The sequence below is a fragment of the Squalius cephalus genome (genome assembly GCF_949319135.1).
Source record: "Squalius cephalus genome assembly, chromosome: 1".
In the NCBI taxonomy this organism is placed as follows: Eukaryota; Metazoa; Chordata; class Actinopteri; order Cypriniformes; family Leuciscidae; genus Squalius; species Squalius cephalus.
The window spans coordinates 15,759,086-15,776,074 of NC_137122.1; the positions used below are offsets into that span (position 1 = coordinate 15,759,086).

The following is a 16,989-nucleotide window of genomic DNA, read 5'->3' on the forward strand; positions in this document are numbered from 1 at the left end:
AACGCGGCCCGATTAAGGCTAAAGACACTCGGCCGAGCGCTCGGTTTTAACGCGGCCCGATTGCGGAAACCCGAGTGAGAGGACGTGGTAAACTCGCCTCCAATCCCGTTCCTTATTTGGGCTTATTTGAACTTTGAACTATAATTTCCATTCATATCAGGTTAATACTAAAATTGCTTAGCAGCCGTTATTTATGCAAGATAAACAAAGTAAAACAGCACACAAGGAAGACAGGTTTCATGTTTAATGCATTTTTTATTGGACCACACTACAAAAATAGGATAAACCAGAGCCCGTCTACGGAGAGCCTTGCCACTTCCTATTAGCCCCATTGTATAGATAGTTGGTTGCAGTTCCATTAGAACTCCACTGGAGGTGATCGCGAGCGAGTGCAGACTGAATGAAAGTCAATGGGGCTAAACGGCTAAATGTGTATCTTTCACCCGATTCCCGTTGAGAAATCTCAGATTTTATTGTAGGTTTTGCAAGTTCAACATGGGTTATAGGTCGAAAGTTGAATGAACGAGTACTTATGTCCTTTCTATTTCTTACAGGTTGAGTTGTTGTTGCCCATAACACGCTAGCATTCTGCTAATGACGTCAGCATTCTGACGTCATTGACATTTTGAAAGACTTTTTAAAGCAAATAAGTGACTCTAAAAAATCTAACACCCAGCAATGTGTAATTTCTTTGCATCTCCTTTCGAATACAACATTCAAATTACTAGACAAAAAATTATATCCTGATAAAAGTGGGTTTTGAGGGTTTTTCGCCATAGACCTCCATTCATTCTGCACTCGCCCGCGAGCGCCCCCGCATGGATAGAGACGTGTTACTGCAGCCAGTCCAGAAACCGGAAGTAAGCAGAGAGTGCCAATTCTCTTCCTATTAGACATTCTCTGGATAAACACACTTTTTAATAACAGATTTGAATAGAATAGAAAGAATATCACAGCAATAATGTAAAATCAAGGAGTTCAAATACAACTTTCCAATATCAACATTTTTAACTTTGAAACATTTAATTCTGGCCCACTGCGTTTTTGAGTCGTCTACGCACACACACTTTTTAATAACAGATTTGAATTGAAAAGAATATAATAGAAATAATATCACAGCATTAATGTAGAATCAAGGAGTTCAAATACCATTTTCCAATATCAACATTTTTAACTTTGAAACATTTAATTCTGGCCCACCGCGTTTGAGTTGTCTACGTTGTCTGCCTGTTCGCCCTCTGGCTTCGGCCAGCATCCCTATCAGAGGCTAACCACAGACACCTGGTGATGAGCAGCTCGGTTTCCTCTTCTGTAGAATGTTTGGTCAGGGCATTGCGGCGGACTGCATCTGAGAAAAACACAAGATAGAAGAGGGCAGCATGACCACGTGATGTTACTCAGCAACCACCAAAACTTAATTTGGATGCAGGGCTCTACACTTACATTTCTTTTTAATTTAAAAAGTTTAGGAGCACAGTGAAAAATTTAGGAGCACCTTCTGATCAATGACAAATTAACCTACCCATTAAAAGGCGATATTTGATAAAATTACTTGCCGGGGCATTTTTTTTTTTTTAAAAAGCGCATATTCTTAACTAAATCACAGCCTTTGTGATTTCATGATAGCACTATGCTATATTATGATTGTAAATGGTTTTAAATAGATCGCGTAGCCTTAGAAAACGGTGTAATAATGTTATTCATGGATTCTCGTCTGTGGAATGCGCCACTTCCGGTATTTTGCCGGTTACTCAACACGGGTAAATTGCAATTGAGGATTTTTTTAAATCGAGTGCTCGACTTTAATCGAGGAATCGTTACAGCCCTAGTTTCAATGGAGGGTGCACCCATAGAACCTGCTCAGGTCAGTCGCACTGGTGCTCTTAAATACTTTGTCACTTTCACAGCCAGTAAAATAAATAAATAAATAAATAAATAAATAAATAGGTTGCACTGTAGAGCCCTGGGATGTCACCACAGTGCAGTTATCCAGCACTGACACTCACCCAGAACCACACTTTTAATGAGTCTCACCAGCGAAGTTTTCATTGCTATTTTCAGGACCCACCCCACAGTGTCTTTAAGAGTCATGCCTCCGACCATTCCAAGGAGAACAGTCTGAAACAAAGACATGTAACTCGTTAGTTATTTAAGGAATATAGCATGAGTGAGAGTGGGGACTGACTTTTAGGAATGATCTGATTAATGCATAATTTAACTCACCAAATTCTTCTTCTCCTCTGGATTCTTTAATGTCTCCTCCAAGCATTGTAGCTCCTCAATAGTTGAAAGTGGGAGCCCAAAATGTGTTGGGTCTGGCATGAAGTCTGGAACTGCTGGAGATTTGTTGGAGCTGCATCAGGATGAGCAACTGCTGCTCTCTGATAGAATCAAGCTGGATGAGGATCTCCTTAGCAATTGCTGTAAGCCACAAGAAAAAGCAGGCATAACAGATTAGTAGCAAAACATTGTACGTAGATATGTCAGAGTAAACCGAGAGAGATCACTTTGTAGAATTCCTACCTGTGGGCACAGCCTCCCGAGAAGACCTGCTTTTTGTGTCTTCCATGGTGGTGTTTTCCATGGTTGTGTTGACATTTCTGCCTTTATAACTGAGGGGATTATAATCAGAGGAAGGTTAAGTTTAAAATAAAAATGTTGAATGTAATATATTTTTCTCCTGGTCCTTATTTTAAATAGGCTAGGTCATAAAAAAATATCAATATTATCGACTGATATGAAACGCTTACATCATCATGATACAGTTTTCAGTCATATCACCCAGCCCTAGGGTAGCTAATAAACTTTTCAAACCTGTCTGTACCGCATTTAGCCAAAGGTAATGTTGATGTTAGCTATAAAGTGCGATTTCAGTTTGCGCCATAAAAGTACAACTAGAGGCCAATTCACACCGCAGACAAACGCCAGCAAACACCAACAAAAAAAAGTCACCAACAAAAGTTGGTCGTTGTATTCAGAATGTTATGAAAAATAAGTGTCATGTTCACACTGCCCCAACAGACACCAACAAACTCAAGCACCCACGGAAAAACACGAGATATTCATTAATTTTAACCAATACAAGTAAAAGATTGCAGCTTTCAGACACAACTTTCTTCTCGTTTTATATTTTGTTAAATGTCGAGAGTGCATATGTTACAGGCCCCTGTGCAAAAGGCCATTAAATGCACTTCACGACGTCATACACAGCGTTCACAAAATGGCGGACGGTCTGCACATAGATCTTAACAACCGAGAACATTAATACACAACATATTTGCAGCATGAACATATGTTGTATCATACCTGTAAAACCAGGAGCAAACGTTTTAGCGTAATCATAATCCCCAGCAACTGTGAGGTGGCCGGCGCAGCTGCTCCTCTACCGTTATAAGAGTCCTCAGTTCATTTTCATAATAAGAGTCCCGATCTCACTCAGCAACAGACATGACCCAGCTTTCAGCAGACCAAAGTCCCACATCATTCCTCTATTTACATAAGAAAAATAAATATTTTCTTACAGGATCAAAATGTGCACATACTTTAGGACAAAACATGTTTGTTGGCGTTTGTCCGGTATGAATTGGCCTTAAGCCAGCTAACATTTGTTCCATTTTATTTTCTTCCACAGATCAAAGACTGTGCTCGTAAATATTATTCACGTAAATTGCATTCAATAAAAATGGTGTCTAGCCTAGCAACTAATTCTTTGCCAGCTAGCAGAACGAAAATATAAGCTGCTAGCGCAAAAACAGCGCAGCTAACGTTAGTCAACGTTAGCTTCGTTCGCGCCAGTAGCTTTCATATTTATAGAATTAATAGAATTCGAGTTCTGAATTCTTTCTTTTCGTTTCATCTAGGGAAGCACTGTCAAATGAACATGAACAAGGTTTAAACGGTTCGATAATAATCAATATTTAATCAGCAACAGTTCGAAATATGTAGGTCGACGTAACTCGATTGAAACTATGCTCGGCGTGAAATGTTGATGCTTTTTAAAGAAATTGAACACAAGACTTTCCTTAAAGGAGTCATAACCTACAATTTTCACTTTTCCACGAGAATCAATGTATGTTATGATTGCATAATGATTATACACTGGCCGGGAAGCTGATATTTAAAAGTGAAGCGTTTGTTTACCTCAGGGTTTGTAAAATAGCCCACGTGCACGCGCACTAAAAAACGAGATTTTGATTTCTGCCCCGTCTTGACGTCAAGACGGGGCAGGATATACCATATATGGACACCGCTGCAGGAAGCCCTGCCCCTCTCCCCCTCATATTCAGTTCAGTCGAGAAAGATGCAGAAACGTAGTGCACACGTGAGTTGCTCTGTTGTTGACTGCCAGAATCAACATGTAGCAGCTAAATGTGTTTTCTCTACCAAGAACGGACCTAGCTATCAGGGACCAGTGGATTAAATTCATTTTTAATGACGCGGTTCCTTCAACCCTTCCCACTGGCTTATCGTTATGTGTCTGTGCTGTGTTAAACATTGTACGCCGGAATCCTTCACAAATTTGGGGCAATATCAGGCGAAGTTGGCATCGAAGCTCGGGAAAAGCGCCATTCCAACAATCAGAGACTTGCCTACAATTGAAACGGTAAGACAGTTTATTGCTCTACTGTGTGTAACAAACAGCAGCTAACTGCTGATGCGGCTATTGTAAGTTATGCTATTGCGTCTGTCACTAAGTTAGACAAATAAACGAAAGACTCGAGGTGAAGTAATTATTTATGTTCCCTGTAAACGATTTTTGACTGCATTATAATGATTTCTTAATTCAGAATATGATCAAGATTGCGTAGGTGGATGTGTTCAGGGAATTTGTCAGTTAATAGTAACATTTAAAGCCCCTTAAATTAACAAAATGACTCGAAAAAAGATTTGTTGATTTTGATGAACGAGAGAGAGTCTGGTGGCTGGTGTTGCCAGATTGGGTGTTTTTCCGCTACATATTAAGTGGGGCTGTATACCTTGGAGAACCTGGCGATACGATACATACCTCGATACACAGGTCACGATTCGATACGTACCTCGATACAGAGCTGTCTCGATACGATTTGATATAATGTGACACGATTCGATACGATTCAATAAAAATACATGGGCCAGAGCCAATTAGTTAATGCTGAACACATTTACTCAACAAACAAAACTCTGCATTTTTCTTCAATTTATTAAAGACAAAAGTGCATTATAACAAAGTGCATTTTGCTTAAATATTTACAACTTTAAGTGCTCTGATTAATTGTACACAAAAGCCCCTTTCACACAGAGATTCCGGAAAATACACGGATAAAGTGACCCGGGATTTGACCCGGGTTCGTTTGATTTTGGTTCATTCACACTGCCAGTGATTTTCCGGAATCAGAGAGTGCGTTCACACCATAGACTGTAAAAAATATGGACAAAGCGTCTGTGACGTCACCCATAGACTTTCTGAAGAACGGGTTTGAAGCCGTTTATGGGGGGTATGGGCGGCGCCATCTTGGAAAATCTTGGGAAATCCTAACCCCGCCCACCTTCTAACGCAGCGCGCGTCACTCAGCTCGCTCTGCTACTCCGGGTATATTTCAGGCAACGAACTATTTTTTTACAGTCTATGGCAACGAAATATGTTATAAAACACCATACTAACTCTTTTCGTTTTCATTTAAAGAAATCTTAAACATTTTAGCCACACAAATGTGGTTCAGGCAACGCATATTGATTATATTCAACTGCACATAACGTTTGCCTATTTATGAAAAACAAAACAAAATATAACACAAATCTGCCTCTTTTCATTTTAAATATAATATAAAAATATTAAACATTTTATGGTCCAGGCAATATGTGCATTTGTACTAAACAACAGATTTTGCAGTAAACAACATTACATATCATCTTCGTTGTATTAAAATGACAAAACTCAACCCAGTCTCTTTTTGTTAAATTTCAGTTTTATCAATATTAGCCATTATAAAAGTATAAGTAAAAGGTGTAAGAAGCTATACAAATAAAGCAAACAATTCAATCAAACATACAAAGTCAGCGCGAGTTTAACCATACATAAAGTTAAATAGCTTATAAAGTTATGAAACTTCCCCTCAGCCAAAACGATTGCCCAGGGAAAAAAATATAGATTCACGAGACCAAAAATCGCCCATTAGATACACACAAGATGAATTATATCTCATGTTTAACCACTACAGAGACGCCAGAGTCCGCGGCATTGGCGGCAAACCTCAGAACGTCAAGCCGATGTAAGACCGTTCCAGGCGAGGTACATCGCGCCGAGCACCCGGTCATCGCTGGATCAACTGGATACAATTTTCATAAATCTTTAAATAAACCACAGATTTGAGCTTTAAACAACTACATTCTCGCCTGAAAAACTCTTAAAACTACATTTCATGATACAGAAACAGTAGTATTATATGTCAACTGTATTAAAAAATGGCGCTTCTTATGTTGTCATTCTCCGTGGCGCTGCCTTGTCAGCTGTCAATCAAGCTGTCAATCAAAGTTAACCACGCCCTTATTGTCATACATTTTATATCTAAATACGATCTAAACTAACGAGTTAGAAAAAAATTCACTACCCTCGCCGTTGTCAGGCACTCGAAAGCTATCGAAAAATACAATAAAAGTCCATGGGACCAACCTGTAAAGACATGAATTTATGCTGTGAAAACGGACATTTTAACATGGGGGCTATGGACATTTGCTCCCTTTTGGGACCTTCCCCTAGCGGATTTTCGATGTATTGCAGTTTTTCGCACTTCCGGGTAGGCTTCATTTTTCAGATCAGAATGTTGCCGCTTGGTTCACACACAACCCGTAAAAATCCCGTAAAGACACGTGACATCGATGTGACATGTAATGTCTCAGCAGCGTCTTAAGTTTGCTTATGAGCTGCGATCTCTCTCTCGAGGAACCATGCTTGTGCATTTTTTTTTATCTGATTCGATCATAAACTTGCGCATTACGCACCGTTTCACAGCTGGCGAACGATCCCGGCTTCAGCGTCATCGCTACAACACGGCATTATTATTACGGCTTTTGTTCACACAGCGCACATTCCGGGACTGAACATGGCAATGTTACTAGGTCCCCAACACGGCATCGATCCCGGCATCAATCCCGGGTCGAGTTTGCGTTCACACAGAAGGCGCTCTGGCAATTTGCCGGCAATTTCCCGGGTTCAAAGCGCTGTGTGAAAGGGGCTAAATTGTATTAATCTGGAAATTACCACAAGTCAACATTTAACTTTCCAAGGGTACAGTCTGAGCTCACACAAGCACAAAATCTTATTATTATTATTATTCTTATTCTTAACTTCTTATTAAATCTTAAATAAGGTGGATATCCGTCTAACACGTCCCAATAAACGATCGAGTGACAGCAGGAAGCTTCAATGCACGCCGCGAGGCAAGGTTTAAAGTGTGAGCGAAGCACCTGAAATGCAACATACCGGCAAGCTCCGCTGCGACGCTCATATTTGCGGCGTTGTCAGTCACAATAGCTGGGTCTTTGGATACGAGGTCCCACTCCTCCAGCGCCGCTTTCAATAACTCTGCAATGTTTGACCCCGTATGGCTCTCGTGCATGGCTCGCGTTTGTAAAACGTGCGACATCAGTTCCCACTCCTCGTTAACACAATGGCAAGTGATTGTAACAAAAGCTTGTAATAAAATCTTCGACATTTTCCATGAGTTTTTTTAAACTCGCGGGCGCCGCTGCGCCCCCTAATGGCTGGGCGGAGTATCGATACTAAGGGCTAGAATATCGATACTGTATCTTTTTTTATTATATCGGTATGTATCTAAGAATCGATATTTTGAGCACACCCCTAATATTAAGGCCGGTTTACGGTGGGTTTTAGGTGGGTTTTCGCCTGGAAGGCTTTATAGAAATCTGGCATCCTACTGAACGAATTTAAACTGAGAGAGCGTGGCGTTCACAGACTCCAGAATGAACGAGTTCACAGTAACGTTCATCAGGCAGTAATGCGGTACGTTCAGTTCACGTTCGCCCAAAATATGAACGAGTTCATGGACTATCGTTCAATGAACGCGTTCAGGCACAACACTGCTTCGAGGTAAACATGGGGAATGGCTGCTAACGTTACTTTGCAAAAAACAAATGACTGAGATCATCATGAATTCGGCTATTGTTGTATATTGATTGCCTAACGCTTATACACTGGCCGGGAAGCCGGTCGCGGCCAGGTTGGGTTTATTCACAACTTGCGCCATGATGTCATTTTGGAATGATATGCTAAAGCGTTACCTGCATTGTCAACCCACCTCCTTCCTGCAACCAATCAACGCGCCCCTCATTTGCATTATTAAAATGACCATCCACGACAGCCAAAATATCGCATCAGATCTCGCGAGACAATAATGCCTTCAGAAATAAGGGTCTGAGGAGCTCTGTGTTTATTTTTTTTCCACTTTTCTTTTTTAGAAGGGCCTGAAAGACTATAATACAGCAGTAGGTATCCAAGGTAATACTAGGTTATGACTCCTTTAAGTTCACTGTAATGACGCAGGATCGAAAAGGGATGATTTTAAGTCAGGCGTTGAGTTTTATCTCACCGAAAGTTGTGCAAACGTCTTGCGTGCTGACGCTTGCTGCAGCAACTGTTGAAATCGGCTTCATACTGGTAAACGCATCTGAGCCGAGCGGCGAGCGCCCAGAGTTAAACCGTCACTGCTGGTAAACATTTGAAATAGCCAGCAAAATGAATTTTAGACTCAGTGTTAATTTTAGACTACCCAACTACTCAGCCGATGCGCGACTGCAATCACCGTGACTGTGCGAGTGATGTCAAGCGCCCATGCATGTTTAAAATACACGTAAAGAATCTTCATGACAACTAAAAAATTTTGCTATGGTTATAAATATTAAAAATTGCTCTGTGCAAAATGACTCTATTATTATTATTTACCGCAGATATTTTGTTTTGGACAACGACATTCGACGAGTATAACATCCTAAGATACAGTCAGGAATTTACGTCAATTTTAAAATAATTTTTATGTTAATTATTGCTACATTAAAACCATCCTTGATTTAACCTAAGCCGAGTCATTTCCAGAAGTGGTCCAGATCATACAGCAGAGCCGAGTTACCAGTTACGGTGAACATGAATCGGCCCAGTGCTTTACAGCCGTAACAAAAATGCATGTGCCAGAGCGAGCTGCGGGCCACAATCGGCCCGGTTAACACACGCCGATGCCGAGTCTGAGCCGCAGGGCAGCCGAGCTCGGGCCGATTATACATGCTATCTGGGCCATTCACACTCCTTTAATAACATCACTCTCTGTCACTGTTTGAATGAATGTTTGTGTGTTTTCGTTAATTTAGTTTGTGTGTATTAGAGTAGTTCAATAAAGTCTTGGTTGATTTTACATACAAGCGTCTTGTGCTGTGTGCTTAAAAGTTACTGCCTTAAAATGTAGATTCTGTTATCTTGCTCATAATCAGTTATCATAATTTTATGATACTATTACCGTAGGCCACGGGATTCTGTCCAGAATTGATAAAATAATCTCAATTTATCGGTGGACGAATAGTTGATAAAGTGTTAAATATTAATTCTGAATAATTTGCATATTAATTCGGTATATTCACTGTAATTTAATGCCCTTTGAGTGATATTGATCCTAATTCACTTATTAATCTTACAGGAACTTTGCAAAAAAAGACTGTTAATGGAATGGATGTTAAGTCTTTCAGTAAATGAAATTCATTGACACAACAAATATGAACAGTTTGTAATGATTTCTCAAAGTTTGTAATATTGAAAATACTGTTATCATATAAAATTAATTAATGTTAATAAATATGTCTAAATATTTCTAAAGCAATTTGAGTCTTGTGTTATTGACCTAGTGAAATTAAGTTGATAAAATTGATTAATTTTACTTATTTTTTAGGTGTTACCAATTGAAGTAATTTTTTTAAAGGTCCCATGACATGAAATGTCCACTTTCTGAGTTTTTTTAACATTAATATGAGTTCCCCTAGCCTGTATATGGTCCTAAAGTTTCTAGAAATTTTAATTGGTGTAAATTAAGCTTTTGCTATTTTTCTCTGCCTTTGAGAAAATGGAGGCTCATACGCGCTGATCTTAAATCTCCTCCTTATGACGTCATAAGGAGAAATGTTACCTCCCCTTTCTCTGCTTTGCCCGCCCAGAGAATATTTCTCGCCCATGAGAAAATGAGCTAGGAAGTAGAACGCGCACGATTTTAGTTTGTCCACGAGAGATATCATGGCTTTTGAGCGAGCGAAGCATAATAATTGCTAAAAAAATTGGATGTACAAATGAACACCGAAGGGTACACACAGCTACACAACTCGGACAAGTAAGTCAACAAATGATATAGTGTGTTGCTTTACTGTTTATGGTTACCTAGCTTGTTACACGTAGAATGTGACTGTCACATTAGCTATGCAGCTATGCAGTTTATGTGTGTGAATACACACACTGTTACGCAAGTGTTATTTAACACCGTGGCTAGACTAACAAATAAACAGATGTCTCCTGAACAAAATATTCTGTTACAGTTTAGTAGTAATGATTTCATGAAGTTCTTCACTGAGAAAATAGAAAACACCAGAACCTCAATTATAAACGTTCAATCCTCAATCGCGCCTTATAATTCGGCCTCAATTATCACCCCGCAAGAACAATTACAGTGCTTTACAACTATAGAACAAAAAGAGTTAAATAAACTTATCATTTCATCTAAAACAACAACATGTTTATTAGATCCTATACCAACTAAACTATTGAAAGAAGTGTTACCTATAGTGGAAGAGCCTCTCCTCAATATTATTAACTCATCTTTATCATTAGGTTATGTTCCAAGAACATTTAAACTGGCAGTTATAAAACCTCTCATTAAGAAACCACAATTAGATCCACATAATCTAGCAAATTATAGACCCATTTCAAATCTTCCTTTTATGTCTAAAATACTAGAAAAAGTTGTGTCCTCTCAACTGGGCTCTTTCTTGCAAGAAAATGACATCTATGAAAAGTTTCAGTCTGGGTTCAGGCCGCATCATAGCACTGAAACTGCGCTCGTTAAAATCACAAATGATTTACCTTTAGCTTCTGACCAAGGCTGAATCTCAATACTAGTTTACTATAGATACTATAGATCATACAATACTCTTAGATCGACTACAAAATTATACTGGTGTTCAAGGACAAGCATTAAGCTGGTTTAGATCGTATTTATCTGATCGCTACCATTTTGTTTATTTAAATGGAGAAAAATCGATCATAACTTCAGTAAACTATGGAGTGCCGCAGGGATCTGTGCTAGGCCCTCTATTATTCTCAATATATATGCTGCCTAGGGCTGGGCAAAAAAATCGATTTTTCGATTAATCGTTTTTTAAAATGTGGTCGATTCAAAATCGATTCTCAAACGCCAAGAATCGATTTTTTATCTTTATTTACCCAAGTATTAGTTTTCCTCCACTGTTCATAGGCTTGCAAACTCCATTTTATAGCTAATGCTGAGATTTTATGTTAGTTTAATCTAAATCATAACCTCAACTAGCGCTGAACGTTTAATCATATCGCAATCGCGATGTCAAGCCTATACGCAATTAGGCTATATTACGCAAAATGCTGCGATTTTATATGAAATAAACAAATTTGGGCTTTTAATGCAATTAATGCAGCATCTGTTAATTTTTTGTCATCCTTTGGCTAGTGTTACATGTATTCATGTAACACTAGCTCTTATTCATGCAAATGCTTTTAAACCATTCATGCGCGACAAGACAAAATAGATCTCGCTGCCTGTGAATGTCGTGACTGTGACACAAAAAAACTTGCGATGATATCGTGCGTGCGTGCGCACAAGACAGCCCAGAATAGAGTTATCTTTCGCGCTTGAACGAACAATAACACACACAATTATGCCAAAATGTCTTTTTGTTGAGTATTTTCATAACATAAGAGCAGTCCTGAACGTGAACGTGATGAACGTGAAGAGTTGTGACTCGTGAGAGAATGAAGCGCGTGTCAGATCCGCGTCTCTGTCAACAGCGGCTGGTCTTAAAGGGCCAGTACACAGTAGCCACTGATTATCTCTGTCGTTAAAGTTAATCAAAGAACAAAGGGAACAGAGAAAAACACTCACTGCTCTTGACTAAAGAACTTTTGTAACTTTGATTAGTCTATAATTTATAATTAATGCAGTGCAGACTGTTTGATAACTTTATTCAATTTCTGTATATGGCCTAGCTGTTAGACAGAAAGGGCACAGATAAAATATATATATAAAATGTTTTTATATGGGTTTATGTGAGGATTGTTAACCTGTTTGATCAAGACATGCGACTGTTCTGACTTGTCCAATTTTCAGCATCAATTTTTCATCTTGCATCAAAATCCTGTCTATTCATTGTATGCATTTGAAATATAGAGTTGGGTTCTGTTTTAATTGTACCCAATTGTACCTAAAATAAAAAGAGTTTAATATACAGGTTTGTAGCTCTTAATTTATTTTTATTAATTAAACACTTGAAAACTTATGCTCACTTTTCTTTTCTTTTTCTTTTTTTAATAAATATAGGATTTGTATTAAATATTCATTGAGTCGAATCGAAATCTAATTTAGAATCGGAATCGAAAAATCGAATCGAGAATCGAAATCGAAAATCGAATCGAAAATCGAAATCGAATCGAATTGAGAGCTTGCGAATCGAAATCGAATCGAATTGTAACATCTGAATCGATACCCAGCCCTAATGCTGCCACTTGGAAATATTATAAGAAAACATGGAATTAGTTTCCATTGTTATGCTGATGACACTCAAATATATATTTCATCACGGCCGGATGAAAACGCTAAATTATCCAAATTGACAGAGTGTGTTAAAGATATAAAAGATTGGATGACGCGCAATTTCCTTTTGTTGAATCCAGACAAGACAGAGGTAATACTTATCGGTTCAAAAAACCACACACAAAACCTCTCACAATACAACTTTAACATAGTAGGATGTCCTGTTACTTCATCCTCTACAGTAAAAGACCTGGGTGTTATACTAGACTGCAACCTGTCTTTTGAAAATTGTATTTCATATGTTACAAAAACAGCCTTTTTCCACCTTAGAAACATTGCTAAGCTACGTAATATGCTATCTGTTTCTGATGCAGAAAAGTTAGTTCATGCATTCATGACCTCGAGACTAGATTACTGTAATGCTTTATTAGCTGGTTGTCCTGCATCCTCAATAAACAAGCTACAGTTAGTTCAAAATGCTGCCGCTAGAGTTCTAACTAGATCAAGAAAATATGATCATATAACACCAATTTTATCATCACTACATTGGTTACCTATAAAGTCACGTATTAATTACAAGGTATTGCTACTGACTTATAAAGCCCTAAACGGCTTAGCTCCAGTCTATTTAACCGATCTTCTATCGCCCTATAATCCATCGCGCTCTTTAAGGTCACTAAATTCGAGGCTTTTGGTCATACCTAGGATATCCAGATCCACCAAAGGAGGGAGAGTATTTTCACATTTAGCTCCAAAACTCTGGAATAGTCTTCCGGATACTGTTCGTTGCTCAGACTCGCTCTCCCAGTTTAAAATTAGATTAAAGACGCATCTCTTCAGCCAGGCATTTATATATTACTTTTAATCTTACAGTTAAATCCGGTCTCTAGTTCATAAACGCCAGAGGAGAACTGGCCCCCGATTGAGCCCGGGTTCTCCCAAGGTTTTTTTTTCTCCATTAGGTCACCTGATGGAGTTTTTTGGTTCCTTGCCACTGTTGCCTTTGGCTTGCTCAGTTGGGGATATTTGGGGATATTTAATTTAATTAATCAATCAACGATACTATTGATCAGCATTACCAAACGTGGACGTTCCACTAGAAACAAACATTGATGTATTGTTTTAATTTATTACTGTGAAGCTGCTTTGATACAACCAATGTTGTGAAAAGCGCTATATAAATAAACTTGACTTGACTTGACTTGTTGTACATTTCTTTGTTATTTGGATAACCGTTTTCCTGTTGGTTATATGGCACGCGCAATATCCGCATTTCAAGATCGCAGAGCTTGATGTAATTGTAATATGATAAATTACAGACGTTACAGATCTCTCATGAAAAGGCAACAGTAGGTTCGCGTAAGCTACATGAAAATAACTGTAAACCATCTGAATAAAGTACCGTATCCATCCAGACATAATATTTTAAACTAACCATTCGCTGGAAACGTCCTGCTGGAGCCGCTGAGTTGCAACTTCTTCATCCGTTGCTTCTCCATCTAGATCAGATTCTGGGTCAAACTGAAATTCTTGAACGACTGCGTGTCTTCGTGCCATTGCAATATATCCAACATAAACAAACATGCATGGTACCGTTGCGCAAGATTTCAGATACAGTACCAAGGACCACTAAGTCCTATATTAAAGCCTACAAAAAGTAGCATGTCATGGGACCTTTAAGTTAATCCAACTGTAGGAAAAATTAAGTTGGAATGCAGTGAAATTAAGTTAGACTAATGTAAATAATAGGATTGAATGAACTGAAATAATATAAGTGTGATTGACCTAGTGAAATGAAGTTGATAAAACGTGATAATTTAAGTTGAAAACTTAAAACTTTTTAACTTGTTTTTTTGTGTTACCAATTGAAGTAATTTAAGTTGATCCAACTGTTCACTTTTTACAGTGTACCCGCTTTTTGCCGTTGTAGAGGAATTTACACTTAAAGACTCATGGACCAGATATGATTGATGAAAACATGGTAGAACATTTTATTGGAGATCGTTTCATCAGGCAGAAGTCAGCTTCAAGACTCACAAGGAGTTCGTAGGCCGCTCTGCGTACATTCACATTTCCATAACAAGATAGGCAGAAGCATATCGTCTATCATCAATTATCCAGATCACCAAGACCCTGGTTTAGGCACAGAGTTGCCCAGCAAGGTCAAGTCTGCATTTCAACATTTTTTCAACATTAAAGGGTTAGTTCACCCAAAAATGAAAATTCTGTCAGTAATTACTCACCCTCATGTTGTACCAACCATGTAAGTCTTTCGTTCATCTTCGGATCACAAATTAAGATATTTTTGATGAAATCTGACATATTTCTCACTCTTCCATAAGCTTTCAGAGGGACCCAAACTCGCCGGCCCAGAATAGTTGTTAAAAACATTGTTAAAATAGTCCAAGTGACTACAGTGGCTCTACATTAAGTTTATCATGCAACGACAATACTTTTTGTGCGGAAAAACAACAAAAATAACGACTTTATCCAACTATTAGTGTTCTTCAATGTGGGCCTCTGACGAGAGTTCACGGGAGCGCCGGGACGCATGCGCGAGAACTGAGATTACAGCGTTCTTCTTCTACTACTTGTTACTGGCTGCTCACTCCTTGGGAGTATTACCGCCATCTACTGTACAAGATGACGTCCCGACATTGCCGGAAGCGCAAAACGGTCTGTTTATAAGCAGAGGAAGACGAGCACTGTATATAAGCTATTGAATTCGACACTCGATGATGTCGGGACCAAAGTCCTGCACGGGTCCGATTTTGTAAATCCGCACCCGCAGTGCTTCAAACCGCATCCGACCCGTTATCCGTCAACAGCACTAATTAAAATCCGCACCCGACCCGATTAAAATAGAACCGACACCCGACCCGCACCCGAAATAAAATCATTATAGCCAATCACATTATAGACACAATTACAATTATTGCCAGGTCATACAGAAGTTATAACCACAATTAACACAAGGACAACTTCAGCCGAAGCTGTCAAAAGGCCGGCACATGAAGAACATGGCAAACGTTACCACAAAACGGAGTAACCTAACAGACGCGGCTACAACACTATATCTGCCACGCAGTTTCGTCTAGCCTACATCAGATAATTTGGGTTCAAACACGCCCTGCACTCCACACATACTGAGCAGTGTTACATTTGAAAAATACTGTTCGATTGAACTGCTTGGTTTGTTACCACAGTTATCTGCGTGCTTCCTCGGCGATGAAGTTCCACATTTGCGGCTATCCAACACGAAAATGCATGAAGCAAAGCCTTTCACAAGATGTTTTCTTCAGATAACTCCAAATTTCTCCACACACACTGGACTTTATTTTTGATGACGTATTGTCGACAACTTTACAATCTCCACTATATATTCTTTTCTTCAACTCCTCAGCATCCATCTCGACGACTGCAGTGCAAGCAGATCGCGCGCGCGCGGTTATGAGGAATTTTTAAAACTGAAAGTAGGTAACGTCATAGACTCCTGGAAGGCGTGGCGCGTGGCTGCCTAACCCGTGCAGGACTCTAGTCGGGACGTCATCTTGTACAGTAGATGGCGGTAATACTCCCAAGGAGTGAGCAGCCAGTAACAAGTAGTAGAAGAAGAAGAACGCCATAATCTCAATTCTCGCGCATGCGTCCCGGCGCTCCCGTGAACTCTCGTGTTTTTTAGGAAATCAGACATGGGCTGCTGTAAAAGGTTGTAATATAAAAATGAAATCTATGATGTCTGAGGATCACAACCTGGGTGGACAACCCGGTCAACAAGCTGCTGGAAACTTGTAATTAGGGTCAAAACAATGCTACCTTAAATTCTGCTTTAACTCCCCGGAATCACCCAAACATGCTAAAAAGGTTTAATTATATTCATGAATCCTGGGCCATATCTCCGTGATACTTTATGCTAGAAACAAACTGAGTACACCTTTCAAAAGAGTGGAAGATAGGCTTTCATCGCATGCCTTGATATGAGAATATTATCAGAATGAGGTCATTGTCAGCAATGCCGGTGTAAATCAGTAGCGAGATCTAAATGAATAGCTGCAAGCTGCTCAAATGACTTAAAGTTATACCGCCAGAGGAATAATCGTAATACATGAATTTTATTTTTAAATGTCCTATGTTTTATTGTTGCAGAATGTTTATTATAATCTCCAATTTCTGTCTACAATAG

The 16,989-nt window shown here is 39.1% G+C and overlaps 3 protein-coding genes across 5 annotated transcripts in view; 1 reads left to right on the forward strand and 2 right to left on the reverse strand.

Moving 5' to 3' along the window:
• LOC307171109 (uncharacterized protein) overlaps window positions 1–16,989 on the reverse strand; it is a gene marked incomplete at its 5' end in the record, with an annotated part of 137,346 nt that overhangs the window by 93,519 nt on the left and 26,838 nt on the right. The window lies entirely within an intron of this gene.
• Window positions 1–16,989, forward strand: part of LOC307167055 (E3 SUMO-protein ligase ZBED1-like) — a 28,799-nt gene that overhangs the window by 282 nt on the left and 11,528 nt on the right. The gene's annotated exons all lie outside the window — the stretch shown is intronic.
• LOC307167065 (uncharacterized protein) lies at window positions 223–3,418 on the reverse strand. 3 transcript variants are annotated; one of them, XM_079885967.1, is made up of 6 exons: window positions 3,307–3,418; window positions 2,524–2,612; window positions 2,224–2,421; window positions 2,007–2,118; window positions 813–1,348; window positions 231–396 (listed from the first exon to the last, which is right to left on the reverse strand). In XM_079885967.1, exons 3-5 carry the CDS (start codon window positions 2,320–2,322, stop codon window positions 1,215–1,217), a joined length of 345 nt encoding a protein of 114 aa, XP_079742093.1. In that variant the 5' UTR covers window positions 2,323–2,421; window positions 2,524–2,612; window positions 3,307–3,418; the 3' UTR covers window positions 231–396; window positions 813–1,214. The 3 variants fall into 3 exon arrangements, with proteins under 3 accessions (XP_079742092.1, XP_079742094.1, XP_079742093.1); XM_079885966.1 differs by having other exon boundaries at window positions 223–1,348; window positions 3,307–3,402; XM_079885968.1 differs by lacking the exon at window positions 3,307–3,418 and adding an exon at window positions 2,751–3,189 and having other exon boundaries at window positions 223–1,348.

Coding starts and splice junctions, on each gene's coding strand:
- LOC307167065 (XM_079885966.1), bottom strand. CDS start 2,322: ATGCCAGACCCAACACATTTTGGGCTCCCACTTTCAACTATTGAGGAG. Junction 2,119..2,223: donor CAGAGGAGAAGAAGAATTTG/GTGAGTTAAATT, acceptor TCTTTGTTTCAG/ACTGTTCTCCTTGGAATGGT. Junction 1,349..2,006: donor CATTAAAAGTGTGGTTCTGG/GTGAGTGTCAGT, acceptor TGTTTTTCTCAG/ATGCAGTCCGCCGCAATGCC.